Below are 20,305 nucleotides of genomic sequence, written 5' to 3'. Positions count from 1 at the left end.
ATTACTCCATTTATAGCTAGCTCAGTATTATATCTCTGGCTGGAATGTGCACTACTGGACTAAACACATATGTATTAACAAATGAAATGAGGACTGCGCCGAGAAAATTAAAGGTTTATGGTCAGATTCATCAATTTTCCAGTGTGTTATTTGTGCATACTGATACAAAGAGACATGCCACAAAAAGATGGACTGGGAAAAAGAACACCTGCCCAAAAGATTTTTCTTCTGCTCCATATTGGATATGTCGCTAAAATAATTGGACCTATCATATCGTAATTTTTTTTTCAAGAAGTTTCAGATTTCTTCCGGACTGAATTTCGTATCCTTCTACTATATGGATTTTTTTTAATATATGTTTCCATGGTTGATAACAGACAGAACTTCTCCGATGTACCTTCAAAATAAAGTTGCCTATATGTTTCTGGGACCAGTTACTTTTCGTGTTTTTTGTCTCTTGAAAAATAATATCAGAATGTCCACATTAATTGTCCAGCATCCCTTTTTACCTATCCCTTTTGAATCCTTTACCCGAATACTTCAGAGGATATTTATAGCCCTTAACCTTGTCATATTGCTGGAATAGAGGGGTTGGAGGGTTATTTTCTCCTATTAAAATTAATGAAGGATAAATATCTTTTATACAACATTAAATGAAGAACAAATATCTCTTACACCATATTAATAAAGATAAATATCTCTTACACAATATTAATGGCGATGAAATTATGATAGGCCCTTAGAAGACTTTTTTACACCTAAAAGTTTAGAGAGATGAGCATTCCTTACATTAGCATTTTATGTTAAAAGTCATAAGAATAAATAAACGAAGTCTCATGGTCCAATAAAGGGCCTATAATGGTCTTTAGACCCATATCGACTTCGACTTGGTATGATACCAAGCTCACGAGTAATGGGTCTGATAGCTATCTAGACCTATGTATGTTTGGGGTAAGCATCAGCTCGCCAAACTCATGTTCATTTAGGCTTAACGCGTAGCTGAACCTAAGGATATTGGGTTTTGCAACTCGCCAGACATATATGTATGCGGGCTCAACGTGCAATAGAATCCAAGGATGTTGGGTTTGGTAGCTCACAAGACTTATATATACCTGGGCTCAGCGCGCAGCTGAACCCAAGGATGTCGATTTTGTGAGCTCGCCAGTTATATATGTACTTGGGTCTAGCGGCTCGCCAGACTTATATGTAATTGGGCTTAATACGTAGCTGAACCCAAGGATGTTTGGTATAGAATTTTGTCATATCCATATCTACTTGGGCTCAACGCTTTGCTGAACCCAAGAACATTAGGCTTGGAAGCAAACTAGACTCATGTCATTTAGACTTGATATTTTGCTAGGCCTAGAGATGTTGGGTTATCACCCTGCCTTTGGCCTTTTTAAACATGAATTTAGGCTAAAAATTAAAATTTTAAAATATATCGATCCATCAGTAACCCCTCAAATCTTTATGTATTGAATACATAAAGATTTGAAAGGTTATCAGTTTTTTTTTTAAAAAAAAAACTTTTTACCTTTCCTATTAGACAGGCAATCCCAAATAGAACTGTTGGAATTCATGTGGTCATGTGGCTTATCCTCATTGAAAAAAGGTATCTTGGGAAAAGAAATGGTGGTAAGTATTTAATACAGTAATTGAGTAGGATTCTGGAGATTTATGGTGACATGAAAGGTTTTTTATTCAACAATGAGGATGAAATATTATTTCCTTTATAACCATATTCGTTCTCACTTCCATTCTTTTATTTTACTTTGACTCTTGAAATTTCTTTGTAAAAATATATTGCTAAAAAAGCTTTGAATGAAAGTTTCTCTGTGTCAGGAAAAATCATCATTTTAGGTATTCCTCACCTTAACCCTCTTTCTTATTCCTTGTTTTTTGTTAGAAAAAATGAATTCTAAAAGAATTAGATTTGACCCTAGGCATAGGATGTTACTTTCTCTGATGGTGAGTTTAGCTTCCAACCAAAATTTGGAGGAAGTAGTAGGGGATAAGGGTCTATTAGACTGGGCTTTATAGCCAGAAGGGGTGAAAATCCAACGTTTATATCTAAAAAAGGGAAGGTAGTTTCCAACATCGAAGAAGTCCTTCCCCTAATACCTTTAGAGACTCTCGGGGTAGATAAAGGATGCCTCAAGCCCCTGAGGACAATGCACCTATCACCCTGACCATAGATGAGGTGGCCTTTGTTAATGGTTTGCGTCCAAGAGAGTACATGGCTAAATTGCCTTTCAGGGATGACAGAATTAGCCAACCGACGTTGTCCACCCCCTAAGAGTACTTTGAAAACATTCCCCCTAAATGTATGTATGGGTTGGGGTATACCTTCTCTTTTTAAGGGTTTTTTAGGGAAGTTTTTTGGTATTACAGGTTAGGTCCAGTCCAGCTTCATCCCAACAAATGGATCATTTTATCTGTTTTTGACAAGTTTCTCAGGATTGTTAGAATCATACCTACTGTAAATATCTTTTGGACTTGTCATAACTTAATTGGTGGCACTAGTAGCGACAATGATGTTCATTAGTTCCTTACCTTCATAAACAACCTCATTGGATCCATGAAAGGAACCTTACATGGCAAACCTACACACGTCAAGAAGTGGAGAGGGAGATGGCTAATAGTAAGATATAATAGAACAGTCATCCATATAGATATGATGCAAAAAGTCTGGGGTTATGCCTACAACTAAAGATTACCTCCTTATAAGGTGAACAATAAGCCTCATTTAAGCTCGAATAAGGAAAAAACATGTGTTATGTTTGCCTCAAACTCAACCAATTATGATCTTAATAAAATAGGCAAAGGTCATCAACAATCCTTGTTGCAAAGTATGCAGCTTTTTTATCTCTTGTTTTTATACATTTAAATATTCATTTCTGACCTTAGTTTTGTGTAAGGTTAAAATTTGAATGAGAAAAAGAAACTTCAACAAAGTCTGCAAATGAGAGATTATATGCATCAAAGAGGGGATCTCCATCTCTTAACTTGAATGGATCAAGGATTGGATAAGAGATGAAAAATGATCCTATCAATATAGATAGGTTTTCTTAAGAAAACAATGGTGAAAGTTGTTATTCACATGGAAATGAAGGTCAAAGATAGTAGGGGAAGCCGTTATCCCCTGACTGGGGGTTAACCGAAGCTGACTCTCCTGAAATGATTGTGGGTGCTGCTCCTTATTTCAATAGAAAAGGGGTTTCCACCCTTACGAATTTTGGCATTGTAGCCTTAGTTGTAGATATCTCTCTTATCATTGCACTGTCAATGCCCTTACCCCTGATTTTAACTATAAAGGCCTCTTTAGCTGCTGGGACTTCTACCGAAGGTGTTTTTCTAGGAGCTGGACAGTCTAGGTTAGAGGATGTTTTTGCTAACCTTATCCTTAGTCGAGCCTTCCTACTTTTTCCCTACTTTGATCGAGGAGGAAAGGCAATCCATAGAGGTTATCCTGGGTAAGAAGTCTAGCTTCAAGGAGGAAAACACCTGAAGAGGCTTTTAACCATTCCTTCAAACATCTTAATAATGTATTATGAGAGCTACAACTGTTATTTGGATATTACTAGACAAATGGCTCTTTATGTAAGAAGCTCTCTTATTTGATCTCATTATTTTAGTTTATCATTACTATTTCTAAGAATCATTTGTCTTTAGTACATTGTCATGATGTGCGCTCAATTTAAGAGGTGTTGGATGGTTGAGAGGAGCTAAGTGAAGAAAGCTATTAACAAGCACAAGGCATATCATAATGTCCTTCAAAGGCTAAGAGATAAGAAGGTTATAGTGGAGGTTGAGCCGAGGAACCTCAAGATAGCCTATACGAGTTTGAAGGATGATATAAGAGGCCAGGTCTTTCAGCTTAGCTTTATTAAAAAAGAGATATATCTGGCTTATAATGAAATGGACTCCCTACAGTAGGGGATGAAAAAGATGAGAGAATCCTAGGATGCTCTGGGGTTGAGTTTTTTGCTGCTATAGAAGAAGTTCAAAGCTCTCATATGAAGTTATAGGCTCTTAAAAAATCTTCTATGGAGTTCTCAGAGTTTTTTAGAGGGTCTACAACACTAAATAAGACAGTTGGGGACAAGATTTTTCTTGTCAAGTCCAACCTATATTTCTTGAATTCTTGAAAATCGTAGGGAGTATCTTGTATATAGCATCACTATCTTGGATGAAAAGCTCCGGGTTGCTACCTACATTTTGGACATGTTCTTATGGATCTATTAGACTATCATAATTATCCAAAGTCATCTTCAAGGAGATATATTCCTTAAGGATGAGCGTGTGCAAGACTCGTCTAGATAAATATGATATTTTTATCTCATGAGGATTATAGACCTTTTCTTAAATGTATCTACTAGCTAAATTTCTTTCAGGTTGTTGCTAATAAGCTTTGGGAAGCTAGAAGAATGGCAGGGTTAATAACTGACTTCTATCTTGTATTGGACAGATGGATCACGTCTAGAGTGACCACTTATTGAGAGAGCTTCACATAGATAAGAACAACCTTTAGAGGGACTAGGAGATTGTTAGGGTGGAAATCTCTCCATGTTATTTTGGCTAACCTCCTCTAGATAATACAATTATATCTTGGTTGAAGGGATAACTTATGGTTGGGAAGTTGGGATTGAGAGTGCTACATCATATGCTAAGATTTGCTGGTATGGCAAGGTTTGATGTTGCCCTCGGGTTGCCAATATAGCTTGAGTAAGAGCTTGCACTTGGTTGATGAGTTGCTGAAACTTTGATGGAGCAGATGTGGCAGCAACAGTAGAAAGGTCTATGACGTGCTTCATCCCAAGTGTATCTTGATTGTCTGTCATTGATAGTGATTAGGATGCTAAAAACCAGTTCTAAAATAACAGTTGATGGCTTTTTTATTATGTTCCTACAGACAGTGTTAATTGATGATGTTCTCAAATCCATTATGCTTAGGAATGAAATTTTTTTAATGTTTGGATAGTGGATAATCATATGTTCATATCAATATTCTTTTCTCTAGAGCTTAGGAAGAAAATGGTTGGTGGTGGAAAAGCCAACACCTGTAAAATAACCTATTTTGGTGGAGTTTTAGGACCCTCAGATGATAAAATCGATGACGTTTTTGTAAGAGATTATAATAAATTAAAGAATGAGCTTTAAATTCTAAGAACAAGAATGTTTGTTCTTGTTTTTTGTATGATAAATGTTATGAGAATTAAAGTACGAATACTTAGAGAATAGAAAATGTGAACCTTTTACCTAAGTGGTTCAAAAGGTATTTATATTCTTTAAACCTTGTCATGTTGTTGGAATGGAGGGGTTGGATAGTCATTTCCTCCAGTTAGCATTAATGAACAATAAATATCTCTTATACAACATTAAATGAGAGACAAATATCTCTTACACCATATTAATAAGGGATAAATATTCATTACACAATATTAATAGCGATGGAAATATAATAGGCTCTTATACACCTAGGAATGTAGAGAGATAAATATCTCTGACATTAGCATTTTAAGTTAAAAGTCAAAACAATAAACAAATAAAGCCTTATGTTCCAATATAGAGCCTATAATGGTTGTCAGACCCATACCCACTTAGACTTGGTATAATACTAAGCTCACGGGTGGTAGGTCTGATAACTTGTCAGACTTATATCTGCTTGGGCTCGTCATGTAGCTAAAACTAGGGATATTGGGTTTGGAAGCTTACCAAACCCACATCTGTTTGGGTTCAGTGCTTAGCTGAACTCATGGATGTTGGTTCTCGCAACTCGTAAGACCTATATATACTTGAGCTTAGCACGCAGCTGAACCCAAAAATATTGGGTCTGGCAACTCGACAGACAATATGTACATAGGCTCAACACGTAGCCGAACCCAATAACGTTGGGTCTAGTAGATTGCGAGACCCATGTGGCTTAGCACTTCATTGAATCCAAAGGCATTGAGCTTGAAAATAAGGCGGTCTCATGTCTTCTAAGCCTCGCATTCTGTGAAACACAAAGATGTTGGGTTATCATCTTATCTTTGGCCCTTTTAAACATGAATTTAGGTTAAAAATTAAAATCTTAAAATATATTGATCCATTAGATAGCTACGGTGAACCTAAAAAAATACTTAAAAGAGCATGTCAGGTAGATTATTATGGGACAACACTAGGTACGGGTTAGATATTAAGGGGTTATTTGAGAGTATGATAAATGTTATTTTTAAAATTGTTTTCTTAAAAATATATCAAAATAATTTGTTTAAATATAAGGTTAATTTCTTAAAAAACACTAGAGGAAAAACCAAATAATTTGTGGTGTTGAATGCATGTTATCGTGCCGCATGGTGCATCCACGTAAAGAATGCATAAGGCAAAGTAAAAAATTTTAATTTTTAATATTAATACAACCAAATAATTTAAAAAAAATAATTTAAAGTAAAAAAATAATTTTCTTTAATTTTTTTTAAAAAGTAAATAAATAGGCTATTACATCAAGACAAACAAATGTTTGAGTTTTGTTAGTAAAAATGTAGGAAATAAAAAAGTTCAAACCACTTTTAGAAAAACAATATGGTTTAAAAATAATAATAAATAATATTTATGATTGGTAAATTTTAATTTTAAAAAAGGTAGATAGAAACAAATTTAAAAGCTATTTAACATTTAAATTTAAAAAATATTAAATTTTACTCTTACACAAAATAAATATTATGTTGTTATACTAACTTTACACTACAAAACTAAATGCTCTATTTTTATATAAATTAAGAGTTTGACATGAGGTAAGATTAAAATTGTTTTGAAAAGATAAAAAAATTATATGGTTTATTTATAAAAAAAAATATTTTTTATTTATAAAAAAAAATATTTTTATTATTAATACATATTTTTTTAATAGATGCATGTGATATTTTAAAATGTTTTTGTTGGAAACAAATAATTTTTAAAAAATTTTGTGCAACATCAATATATATATATGCACACTGTATTCTTAAGATTGTTGAGAATATGGGAATCTCAATCACTTTGTTAGGATTACGAAAAAAATGAGAAAAAAAAAAAACCTTTCCCTAATCTTGAGATGAGACCATGTGTAACTGTAGCCCACTATAACAAAAAAGAATCTCATCTAGCTCAGCCCAAGGAGAGAAACTAGCTACTTACTTGCATGCGTTCAGGTGCAACAGTAAATAGCCCATACAAGTTGGATCGGCGACTAGCTCGCTCGTCCGACAAAAGTGATAGACAGCTCCTTACTGAGATGAGCCCAGGGAAGGGAACAACCTTAGCCCAACAGACGAAGTTTTCACCGAAGGTTAGTCCACAAAATAAATTGACTTTATTTTGAAATTAAAAATGTTAAACCGGTCAAAACTTTACATCCCTTCTCTGTTCCTTGGATAATATTGACACAATCAATTTAATTATTATATGAGTTATCCTTAGTCACAATTTTATAATTTTTTAGTTAATAAGATGGGATTGCAAGTTTTTTAATCACGCATTATTTAAATTGCATAGAAAAAAAGAAAGGGATCGTGGATGTCCGGGCCAACTTGCGTGTAACTCGACTAATTTCACGGGTCTTGAAGTTAACGATTATGTAAATCTTCAATAGTTATTATATTAGTAATCACATGGTTTGAATATGAATATGAGATCAAGGCAAGTGTAAGCAATTTTGAGTTGCTCGGAGGGTGTCGTTGTCAATCTTCTAACAATATTTTTCAAGTGCATGAACCAGAGGAAACCTTATTTTCAATGGTGGTTAGCAGCAAGCAATTATGACCCACTTTCCGACCTGTTTAAAGCAACCCCATGGATGGATTATTCTCTTTTTTCCTCGAGCATATCCTCTGCTTTTCAATCTCCATCGTCGAAAAGGCAAAACGATTTGGTTTCTAGAGTTGAATATTCAATGGGCGAAGTGACATATTTTGTTGCATTTTATTTACATGTTCGAGTGTGATAATAGCTTGAATATATATATATATATATAAAGAAAAATAAATAATTTTTATTTTTGGAATTAAATTAATTAATTATACATAATACCTCCTACCAAGTTATTCTTTTTATTTAACTGTAAAATTCTACAAACATATTGGTATGTAGAGTTTTAAATTATACAAATACTTCATAGAGGTGTTCCTTTAAATTTCTATAGATACATTAATCTGAAAAAAATATTATTTTTTTAATTTTTTATAGATAGAAATCAATTAGAAAATAATTTCTTTCTTTTTTTATTTTTTCTCTTCAAACTTTTTATTCATGTTTATGAAACAAAACATAAATTTTTAAGAAATTTTTAAAAATAGTTGTCTATAAATTTTAAGAATTTATTATATACTAAAAATAAAATTTTTTAACTCTACAATAAATATAATAAAAACAATTAATATCTTAAAAATAATAATATTCACGTCAAGACGTTGGACTTATGAGCAATTTTTAAGCAAAGGCTCAAGCTTTAGGTCATTTAAAATATCATGGGCTTTAGCTTAGATCAATTTTCGCTATAACCCTTCAATTCATTAAAGATCATCTCCAATTCTCACACGTTAACTCACAAATTACTTGATGTTATCAAAGATCATAAGCTAGTCATGTACGATTTCTTGTGATAGAATTTCAACCTAAAAGAGCTCCTCACATGTCTTCTCGTCTCCATAAATTTCCAACCCACGAACAGTGGTCAATGCGACATTATATTTTTTTCGTTCCTAATCAACTAATGTTTATCATATCCTAAAGAGCAGCAGGGCAACATCTACTGATGATTCACAGCAAAAGTCATGCACATGAAGGTAGAAGTCTAGACACCTAAAAGCCGTCGTGGACTGTCCATCTCTTTATTGTTTAATATCCATCATGTAGCAGTGTACATTAGATAAAAAGGGCAGCCACCGTTATTGAACAAGTCCAGCTAGTATTTATTAAGAAAAGACCCAAGTATTAATTGGCCATGGTTCCCCTTTATATATATACACCAGTGCTCTAACAAGCTTGTCATCCAACAAAATCCCAAACACAAAACCAGAAAATGAAGATTTGGGTCTTCTCAGTTTTCTCTCTATTACTGTCCCTTTTCCTAGGAGTCTCAGCTGAGCAATGTGGAAGGCAGGCTGGGGGTGCCCTTTGTCCGGGAGGTCAATGTTGTAGCCAATTTGGTTGGTGTGGCAACACTGATGCTTACTGCAGTAAAGGATGTCAAAGCCAATGTGGTGGTGGTGGTGGTGGTGGTGGAGGAGACCTTACTAGTATCATCTCAAGAGAAAAGTTCAACGAGATGCTCAAACATAGAAATGATGGCGGATGCCCGGCCAAGGGATTCTACACTTACGATGCTTTCATCTCAGCCGCCAAGGCCTTCCCTGGATTTGGCACTACTGGTGATGTTGCCACTCGTAAAAGGGAGATTGCTGCTTTCTTCGGCCAGACCTCTCATGAAACTACTGGTTCGTTTAATCATGATTAACCACCTTAATTTATATATTTATTCGATACCAAAACGCTAGCACAACTTTATCTCAAACAGATAATATAATCATTACTTCATTTGATGAATTTATGTTATATATATAGGAGGATGGCAAACTGCACCTGATGGCCCATACGCTTGGGGATATTGCTACGTGAGGGAACAAAATCCAGGATCTTACTGTGCTCCAAGTTCCACATATCCATGTGCTGGTGGCAAGCAATATTACGGCCGAGGTCCTATGCAACTTTCATGGTAAGTCCGATTATTTATTTTGCAGATATTTTGTCTTCATCTATGAGTTTGTATGGGCATCCATCAAATCAAATTTAATGCAATATTTATTTTATAATTTACCACGACTTTGCACTTAAGTAATTTTATTATTTTAATTTGATAAATGTGACACAGGAACTACAACTACGGGCAATGTGGAAAAGCCATAGGGGTGGATCTATTAAACAATCCTGACCTTGTTGCAACTGATCCAGTAATCTCCTTCAAGACAGCAATTTGGTTTTGGATGACACCACAGTCTCCAAAGCCCTCATGCCACAATGTCATCACAGGAAGATGGTCACCTTCTGGTGCTGATTCGGCAGCTGGCCGGGTTCCAGGCTATGGTGTGTTAACAAACATCATCAATGGCGGGCTTGAATGCGGTATGGGGTGGAAATCACAGGTGGAGGATCGTATTGGGTTCTACAAGAGGTACTGTGATATACTCGGAGTTGGCTATGGAAGCAATCTTGACTGCTACAACCAAAGACCATTTGGAAATGGACTTTTGAACTTGGTTGACACCATGTGATTTGGCAACGTAATTTCTGTACGATGAAATTAAAAATAAATAAACAAGAAGTTGCCTGTTCTGAATAAAAACATTATATATATGATTTCATGAGCTGATACTTTAAATTTTAATGATTTTAAAAACAATGGTCTGAATTTATCTAATAATATGATGAATCATGTTGAGGCCTTTGAGTCCAGAATTATATTGAGTATTCTCATTTCTGGACCTCCCTGGTTGTCCACAACAAGAGCCGCACACTCCTCGGACCATGTTTGTGTTGGCCTCGAAGATGTATATCTTGATACATGGTGATTGAAAATAACATTAGAAAATAAAAGAAGGTTATGCATTCCTACAAGCTCATGAACAAGATTGTGAGATTATATTGGATTAAACTATTCCATTTACTGGATGATTGATCGTCACTGCAAGATGATTGGGAAACTTAAAGAGTCCTCCGGTCAGTCAATGCCTGTGCTTCATGGACACTGGTATTTTTCTCTTTATTGTCCTTCTTCCTGCTAGGACTCTCAGCTGAGCTGAGCAATGTGCTTAGGAGGTCAATGTCTTTCTCTTTATTCTTTTTTACTAATTTCAAGTGACAAAAATACGAGAGAAGTCCAGACTCCAAACAAAAAAAATCGACCGTTACCAAAAACCCAAAAAAAAACGATATTGGCCCATATATCTTGACATAAATAATAATCTTGGCCCGCTGGTGACCTAGCCCATACAAAAAAATCATAGCCCAAGTAATCATCATTGTAAAGAACCAACGTATCGACATGATGCAACGACATTCCACTTCACAAAAGGGAGTATTTGAGGATTGATTATTCAGAGCAATGGTAAATTAAATTCTTAATTAAGTAGTTCATTAACAAAGATAAGCTATAAGCTTCGAATACATATTTAACTCACAGTTATTGCCACCCTCTTAAGCACTCATCTTGAAGATTCTTACTTGCTGAGCTATGTGGGGCAATAGTTGATAATTAGGATGTGAAAGAAGTTATCTACAAAACAAAAAATTTGAGTTTAATACCCCTATTAGAAATTCAAAATGTCTGCATAAGGGATCAAATTTTGAAGCCAGGGACTATTTAGGGACCAAATTGGATCTTGGTTCCACTCCATGCTCAATTTGCTGGGAACCTGGAGCTCTGGTAACTTGTCCGTCCCCATTGGTAATTGAAGACTTGGCCCTTTAATCTCCCTTGGCTTTTCATATCTAATAATGTCATCTTCTATCTCTTTCTTGAAAACCAAGTGTTGCGTAGGCAATTCTGGTGGGACTGGATCTTCTGGCTGACTGCAAAATGACATGGTGTCCAAAGATGATGATGATGGAGATGCATGAATTGTCTTCATTTCTTCTTCCATTGCTGCCCTTTGCTCTAGAACTTTCAACGAAGTTGCCTTCCTATATATCTTGCACAATACTATGTCCTGCATTCAATATCAGAAAATTAAGACAGGTACAGGCACTTTCGAATAAAGTGACAAATTACTTGTAATTAAGATCATTATATCAGATTTTTTTAAAATAAAAAAGGTGTTCATTCTTCTAACACTAATTAACACCTTTCTTTGTCAACAGGGAGAAAAAAAAAGAGGTTCCCAGGAAAATTCAAAAACAGCAAGTACTTTATAATAAAATGGAATTGAATGGTTTTAACTATAGTGATGAGATGTTGTTTCTCTAAAATGACAACAATTCTGTGAAGTTTCTTGACAACATGCATGCCTAGGATATCAGAATTAGCCTAACAATTATGTTAAGGGGTGTTTTTTTAAAACTAGTTCTAATTTCCTTTTGCCTTTTCTTTTAAATTATGAAGTGATGATATGTGTAAATAATTTGCATTGACTTAATCATCTCCCACCAAAAGTAAGAAATTAACGCAAGAACTTCCTTTAATATCAAGAGTTAATAAGAAAAAACAAAGGTAACATTAATTAATATATAGAAAGTACCTTGGGCAGGGGGCTTGAATATTCAGGCAGGCGATACTCGTTCATGACCCAATCGGTCTTGGACCCTCTCGGTGCTCTTCCCTTATAGAAAACAAGAGTCTTTCTGAATCCGATCATTCTCTTCGGGTCCGAATAAGCTCACGATTTTCCTATCAGAACCAGTAGCCTTCCAGAATCCATTTTGTGTAGTCCTATTAGGCCTTCCTCCGTTGCCATGTTTCCTATCTCGAGGCACAAAAAAATACCACTCCCTCTCCCCAACCTTTGACAAACCTGTTAACACAACAGCATTAACTTTGATGTAAGCATGCATGATTAAACTAGCTGTGTCGTAACATGAACCAAGATTTTATTAGAAGGGTGCAAGCAATATACATATACCTGGCAACTCCGAAGGATCATGACGATAGATGTTGAGGTAGCCAATAACATCAAGACGCATTTTTCTACCGAAAACCATATTTTTGAGGTAGAAATCAAGAAGCTCCTCTTCAGTTGGATGGAAACGGAAGCCTGGAAGATCAAGCTGTAATGGCATTTCATCCATGGTATAATATTGGCAGACAGTCTATAGTGGTTAGTGACTACTGTGTGTATATGGTAGTAGTTTAGCTAGCTATTCTCGATATGAAATTGAAAATGTAGCTACATGGACACTGATTTCTTACAAGGATATTTATAAGGGTAAGATATGTTGGTGATTTTTTTATTTGATTTTTTTTTTTTTTTTGGTGATTTTTTTGGTTGATAGAGAGAGCATCAAAGCAAGACCTAGTCAGAAAGATAAATTTGGAAATACGTGGGAAGCTAGGATGATGCATCAATGGTGGAACCCACACGGTTTATCGTCATAAAGGCACCACTGACTAATACCATTGTGAAGGGGACTCTCATGACAGGTCGGTCTTTGGTATCTTGCTTGACCGATTTTTCTATGTTCTTCGGGTTTTGGACTTTTACTTGGAAATTACAGGCAAGGATTTTTATTTTTTTATTTTTTTTTTTCCAAAAGATGTGTGCCCAAATGATTTGATTTTTGAACCAAACATTTGCTTGTAAATTTCAGATTTCAAATGTTATGGTCAGCCAGTCTTTCTTCCCTCTTCAGTATGGTACTCGTAACATACTGAATTGGTCATAGAAACTAGATCTTTTGCCTCCTGAAAATTACTTGGATTCGTGCATTGAAAAGTATAGCAAACTCCTAGCTACTTTTCTAGTTTTCTGGATTCAAATTCTTTTACTATATTGACAGTACGAGCATGGCCGTATTGATTTTCTACGTAGAGATTTGTCCAGAAGCGTGCCTAGTTACTTTTTTATACTGTCATGATATAGCTCTTTCTTAGTTACTTTTTTATTGGAATATTCTTACTTAATTAGTATTTAATTTTTCATTGATTTCAATTCAATGCACACATATAATTGAAAACACAAACTACCTTTTTTTAATTTATTTAATTTAAGCATAAATGATGTTGGGTTATAAGAAAAATGAAAGATTTGAAATGAGAATGGAAATCGGGGAATTGTAATAGCAGATAGCGTTTGAATTTCAATATTATATTTGAAATAATTACAAGAAATAAGAAGAAATTAAATTTTAATTTTTAATGACTGGAATAACGGTTCTAAAAATTAATATTGGTGATTGTAGCGATGGTAAAGGATAAGAAAAGGGACATAGTGGGTAGTAATAATATATTTTTAAAAATAACAATAATAATTTTTTTTAAAAAATAATGCTTATATCACAAAGATTATGGTTGTGATAGAAGAAAATAGTGGGGAAAAATGAAAATGATAATAATAGTATTAACAATAATTTAGAAATAAAAACTTTATCACCATCGTCAATATAATAATAATAATAATAATAATAAGTAGTACGTTGAGATAATAATGGTGATTTAAATAGTTAATAAATAATAATATAAATATAAATTATTTTTTAAAATTGATTGTAGTTTTCACAGTATAAGCCCTGTAAATTTCAATATTAACTCATGCATCAGTATGAATAATGAAATTATAACTTTAATTTATTTGTCACTTTTAGATTTCAAAATAGTATCATGATATCATCATTTATACACTAGCTATCTAACCCGTGCAGAGCTTCGCTGCAAGTTTTTTTTTTTTTTTTTTAGGCTAGTGTAATGTAATTTTTTATATAAAAAGATTTAAAATATAAATCAAAAAGTTTATTTAAATAAAAAATTAATAATCATCTATATAAATAAAAAAAATCATTAATAATAACCAAAAAAAATAAAAGATAAATATAGATTAAGATATTCAATCACACAAAATGAGATATTCACTCGACTATGTTCACTGAACTTATTTATTTAAATTAAAAAAAGATAAATTTACACTGTAAAAAACTTGTAACCTAAAATATAAACACAAATAAAAATGACTGAATAAACTCACACAGTAAAAAAAATATTACGTAAGGACGAACACATAAGAAACATTATTTAAAAAGAATGTTTTTTATTTTGAAAAATAAAGTTCATTTGTATAAAAAAAATATAGATGAATTAGAATAATATCTTGAAAATCAAACACAAACAAAACAATTTAAAAAAAAAAACTTATATTCTAAAAAGACATGCAAAACCCGTGATCTTAAGTCATGAGGCCAAAATAAACTCATAGAAAAGTAATTGAATAAAATCACAAAAGTAATATTTAAAAAAAAAAGAGACTAGTGTGGAACAATAAGATTGCATAAAAGAGAATCTCTAACAACTCAAATGTCGAGAGATGAAATCAGGGAAAAACAATTAATCACAAAAAATGATCTAAAAATATAAAGGTGAAAATTAAAAAATAATAATTAGAGAGCAAACAAAAATTTTCAATTAGAGAGTTAAATTGAATTGAAAAATAGTTTTAATAAGCGGAAAATAAAATCAAAAGAATGAGGGTTCAATTAGACAAAATAAAATAACAAAAAATTTGATTGAATGATGAAATTGAAAACTAAAATAAATTAACAAAAGGACCAAGGTAAAAAATTAAAAGAATAAAAGAATAAGAACCGAAATGAAAAAAAATATAAGAAATTATAATTGAATGGCTAAATTGAAAAAAAAAATCTATAAAAGGAAATAAAAAAATGAGGATTGGAATTGAAAAACAAAACAAAACGATGATCATGCATTTTATCTCAAATAAGAGAAAAAACAAAGGGAGGAAAAATGATTGTCTGAGACAATTAGACCACCATAAACTGTAATGTGTCACACCTCGTGTAAGAGGACACAGTGGAGAATCCAAAGAGATGACGGAATGTCGGGCTTAGTTGTTGGATGGCGTCACACGCGGCGCCTGAATGGCGGGTGCTAAGCACGCACCATCAACTTTTCTATTTAAAAAATAAAAAGTCAACGTGAAAAATATCAAAACACCTCATAATTGTGATTAATTACCATAAAAACCGATGTGAAAGTACAAAAATACCTCCAAATACAAGCCCTATTTTTTGTGTCTTCCAAGGCCAAAAACATACTATAATAGTACATAAATAATGAAAAAACCAAAAATACTATTGTCCAACAACTCAATAACTTTTTGATAATGAGATAAATAAGTATTTTTATTATTTAAAAGTTTATGAAAAATTTAAAAAAAATCATTGATCAACATCTCTATGTTTTGTTAACTTTGAGGTAAAAGAGCATGTTTATTGTGCAAAAATAGAAAAGACCTAGACACCTCCAAACAATTTATTTATAACAAATAGGCCATTGGAAAAAACCAAAGCACCCTCATCCTCAAGACTTCTTTTTTCTCCACTCAAGGGCAAATATGTAATTTCAATTTAACAATCCACAGTAAACCTGTTTACAGCTACAGTGAAAAACTCACATCCTATAATATTTCGGTTAATATAACTAATAAAAGGTGTTTTTAGATAAATAATTGAATATATATTATATCAAAAGCTACAAGTGCTTAAGAATTCATTATGCACACGCACATTTTGTTGTGGATTTCCACACAAAAAAATTACTATTTTGCCCTTGATGGGAAAACTCATTTTGCCCTTGATGAGAATTTAACGGAATACGGGTTTGATATATTAACCCGAATTTACAAGGTTCATTTGAGCTTGCTTGTTATATTTTTACTTTTTTTAGTTTTTGTTTTCAATTTCATCCTCAAGCATTCTTTTTATTTGTTTTCTATAGGATTTATTTGTCTTTTTAAAATAACAAGGCTACCTCGGGGATTTTGTTTTTGTCTTTGTTAAATTTAGCTTTTTTAAAAGGAGTTTTGTTTTTTGATTGAATTAAATTTATTGATTTCATCCTCCGTCATTTAATTGGGTGGGTGTTGAGTTTACATTGGCAAAAAATTAACTTAGCCCTCAACGTAACGCGAGCTATCTATTTAGTATCTTACTATAATTAACATATACATGCTCTCAATCACTATTTTTAACTCGACCTGATTTGTCAGGGTTGAACAATGACTCATGATCTTGAGCTGAGGTTGGACCAGGTTTTAATAAAAATAGAAGGAGAATTAGCTTGGAGTGACCCGATCTAAAACTCGAATTGACTCGCAACCTAGTCGACACAAGAAAAACCCAGTAAAAATCCAATGACTTTTTTCCTTCTTAATTGTTTTTTAAATGGTGATATTTTTATTTTCTTATAAAATAAAATTTATATAAAATATAAATTTGATTGATTCGGGTCAACTAATAAAACCCATGAAACACGATTCGACTCCCCTAGGTAAACCTTGGCCTTGTTTAAAAACTAAGCTCTCGATACTTGTAGTGGTTCTATATAATAACAATGATCAATCATGAAGAATAAAATGGTCACATCTTCAATTCAAAGCCAACTCCGCGTTCTTTACATTGCTTTTCTTCATATATTTTTCAATAAATAGCGATGTTGGAGATCAACAAAATTATATTTTTCAATTTCATGTTGTGTATAAATGACTCGGAAGTCTCAAGTCTCCTCTAAAGACCTGGAGAAGTCTTTAAATTACGGTCGAGCATTGCTATTACTGAAATTTCTTTATATATATAGAAATTTCAGTAATAGCAAGGCTGGGCCATCAATTTACCCAATATTGAAAGACTTGACTTCCTACTCGTTGCATCGTGCCATGCAATTTCCTGGAAATTCCTTTGCACATGGAGCCCGTTACATGCATAGAAAAAGATGCTTGTCTTTATCAGCATGATTGAAAATTGAAACTTTTTTTATATTTTTTTAATTAGCCCAGACCAAATAAATCCATTTCGTGTAACAGGCTTGGTTAGCCCAAGTTGAAAGGAAATGGTACGGAATGGTCCATAAAGGGTTACAGGCTACGCCTATTCAAAGACCAGATCATGTGGATAATCCCGACTCCTTAAACTCTGATTTTTTTTTATTCGAGAACCATGAGTTATTTATATACATATATATATACACACACACAGGCCTCTCTGTTTAGGTTTCGATTCCTCCATTGTTATTATTTTTCAAATAAAATGTTTCTTTGTCTTTCTAAATTATCATCTATGATCAAAATTAATATAAGGATTTGTTTTTATTAAAAGATAGTTTAAAATACTAAAATAAAAAATTATAATTGAGAGGTTAATTTAAATTTAACCCAAATTTCAAAGTAATTTTTATAATTTATATCCAAGTTCTTCATTCATTTCTCATCATAATAACATTTTATTAATAAAATGAGTAATGAAAATCTTTCATTCAATTTAATGTGTGATTGTTTTTGCTGTTGTGTTTATTTTAGTGATAGAACTCGTCTCTAAAAATAAAAAACACAACATCAAAAGCAAGATTTTCATGCTTTTATCTTCTTCCTTTTTTTATAGATTGAGGAGAGTTATACCCACAATAAATATAAATATAGAATCAACTTCTAAAATAAATACTCTGTGAATTTGCTCATTAATTGAAATTTTCTTTCACTCACATGATCTTAAAGACATATATTTCACATCAAATGATTAAATTCACAAAAGTTTAATGAATAATTCTTTTTTAATATTGATTTTAAATTTAAAGCTAAAAAAAAAAAAAAAACCATCTTCGTTGCGGGACCAATCTCTCAACATTACAAATGAAATTTACAAATGGTGCGTGATTTGGGCGGGCATTGGGTATTGGAAATCAGCATGGAGAGGTGCTGGAGGGCTTAAAGTTGAAGTTAACCTTTAGTTGAGGCGCAATTCAAGAGAGGTAATCATCAATTAAGAGCAACTGTCAAAGCACAAGGGCCCCCATAAATACAAATTGACAGGAACTTCCACAAAAATGTTCAGTGCTTCATGTCAAGATCCTCGTTTCTGCATTACAGGAAACCATGTAGTGTAAGCTAGAAAATTTGCAAGACTCCACCGAATCAGAATTGGATCGGTTACAAGCGAAGTGCGGTAGCAAATTTAGAACATGCTGAGCTGGGGTTTTAGCAGCATTCTTCTCCTTGATTCTTTTGGGATTTGACATTTTCAAGTGTTTTGAGTTCAAGAACAATGTTCTTACAAAATGGGAAACATCTTTGACAGTGGGAGCCAACAAGTGTGTCTTACATGGTACAAAAGGTCTGGAATTGAATCCCACTTCAAATGGGACAGGCATGGCCAAATCCATCAAGATTTTTCGTTGAAAAATAGGGACCCAAACTACATATTGGATTTGGACCTTAGCCCAAGACTGTTTATTCAATAGCTTTTCCAGGAAAATGGAACAGGGCTCCCTACTCGCTAGTAAAAGAGGAAAAACCGAGCAAGCAATATGAACATGGTTTGATTGCAAGTTTTTCCAAAGGCCCTTAAGTTAGGATTGAACCGGAGACAATCAACAAATGAGTGAAAGAAGTCAGGAGGGCGGCAGAGGAATGAGGGGAGCAAAAAAGAAGAAAACTTGATGAAGTTGTCAGGAGTGATGGCGGGCGGGGTAGTGGTAGGCATCTGATATGGAAGGTCTATCAGCTACTGTTAGCCTTTTCAACTGAAAGGATTGCATCTTTTACATCAATAGCGTTCCTCACTCAGCCATGGTGTCGTGCCCCATCTTTCACTATTGAGATTTTTGGTCACCCCTTTTAAATACATGGTACCAGTGCACTAATGAAACTGTCGAAAAACTTCACATGAAAATATTAACTTTCCCTAGTCAATGAGCTATGCACTTGAGTCGCAACGGTAAAATAATTCCATCGTAGAATGAGAGATATTTTGATATTTAAATGATTATTTGAGTTTTTTCTCGCATGACAAGTAGATATAAAATCATGTTCTTGTGTAGAAAAAAGATTTGTGTTCTCTATCTCATTAAATATATTTTCTATGCAGTAAAGAGATGATAAATATAGAGTTCATTCGATAAATAATTCTCTAGATTTTTTTTGTCAAAATCAGAAAATATATAGCTTAAAAAATATCTTAAGAATATCGAAAAAAATATCTAAAAAAAATATTATTCATAAATAATAATGAATAGTACCATGCAGGAATAAGATTATGTAAATAGTACTATTCATTAATTAATATTCAAGAAAAGTAAAAAAAATTAAGACAATGTAGCTTGGTCAGACCAGCCTAAAGAAAAAAAAAAAAAAAAAAAATGAAGCTTGGTCTAACCGAATCTAGAGACTCGAGACTCGTTCTAAATGAGCTTTACATAGCAAACAATATTTATAAATAGTAAATAAGATTATACCGAGTTAAGAGGTGAGAGAAAAAAAGAGATGGAACTCATTAGGCCACGACCAAACCGATCTGCTTCTTCTTCTTTGTTTTTTTAATGAATATAATTTCATATCATTAATTAAACCTACATAAAACTGAACAGGCAAACATAAAGTGTCACACTCACTCATAAAATCTATTATAAAAAAATAAAGAATATAGTAGTAAATAGAATAAAAGACAATAATATATACAAAACTAATCGTGTATAAAAATTGAATCCACATGTAATAAATTTTTATAAAAGGTAAGAAAATAAATGAAGATCTGTATGTAGGGTCCATGAGACCCTTGACACGTAAAAACCAAATTCAGT

At 33.0% G+C, this 20,305-nt stretch overlaps 2 protein-coding genes across 2 annotated transcripts; one reads left to right on the top strand and one right to left on the bottom strand.

Annotated features, from left to right (window-relative positions):
* Nucleotides 1-8,980: 8,980 nt before the first annotated feature.
* Nucleotides 8,981-10,360, top strand: LOC7470435 (probable inactive chitinase-like protein LaCIC). The gene is made up of 3 exons (XM_002306184.4): nucleotides 8,981-9,455; nucleotides 9,583-9,733; nucleotides 9,890-10,360. The coding sequence occupies exons 1-3, from the start codon at nucleotides 9,041-9,043 to the stop codon at nucleotides 10,287-10,289; spliced, it is 966 nt and encodes a 321-aa protein (XP_002306220.1). The 5' UTR covers nucleotides 8,981-9,040; the 3' UTR covers nucleotides 10,290-10,360.
* Nucleotides 10,361-11,107: 747 nt separating this feature from the next.
* Nucleotides 11,108-12,911, bottom strand: LOC7470434 (NAC domain-containing protein 6). Its single transcript, XM_002305511.4, is given in 4 exon segments — nucleotides 11,108-11,723; nucleotides 12,252-12,383; nucleotides 12,385-12,524; nucleotides 12,633-12,911. Coding segments are annotated over 4 exon segments (837 nt in total). The 5' UTR covers nucleotides 12,799-12,911; the 3' UTR covers nucleotides 11,108-11,324.
* Nucleotides 12,912-20,305: the final 7,394 nt, after the last annotated feature.

The sequence above is a fragment of the Populus trichocarpa genome, chromosome 4, assembly GCF_000002775.5.
Source record: "Populus trichocarpa isolate Nisqually-1 chromosome 4, P.trichocarpa_v4.1, whole genome shotgun sequence".
Classification (NCBI taxonomy): Eukaryota; Viridiplantae; Streptophyta; class Magnoliopsida; order Malpighiales; family Salicaceae; genus Populus; species Populus trichocarpa.
The sequence above is the reverse complement of the archived record's forward strand: the minus strand, read 5'-3'. Positions and strand labels throughout refer to the sequence as shown.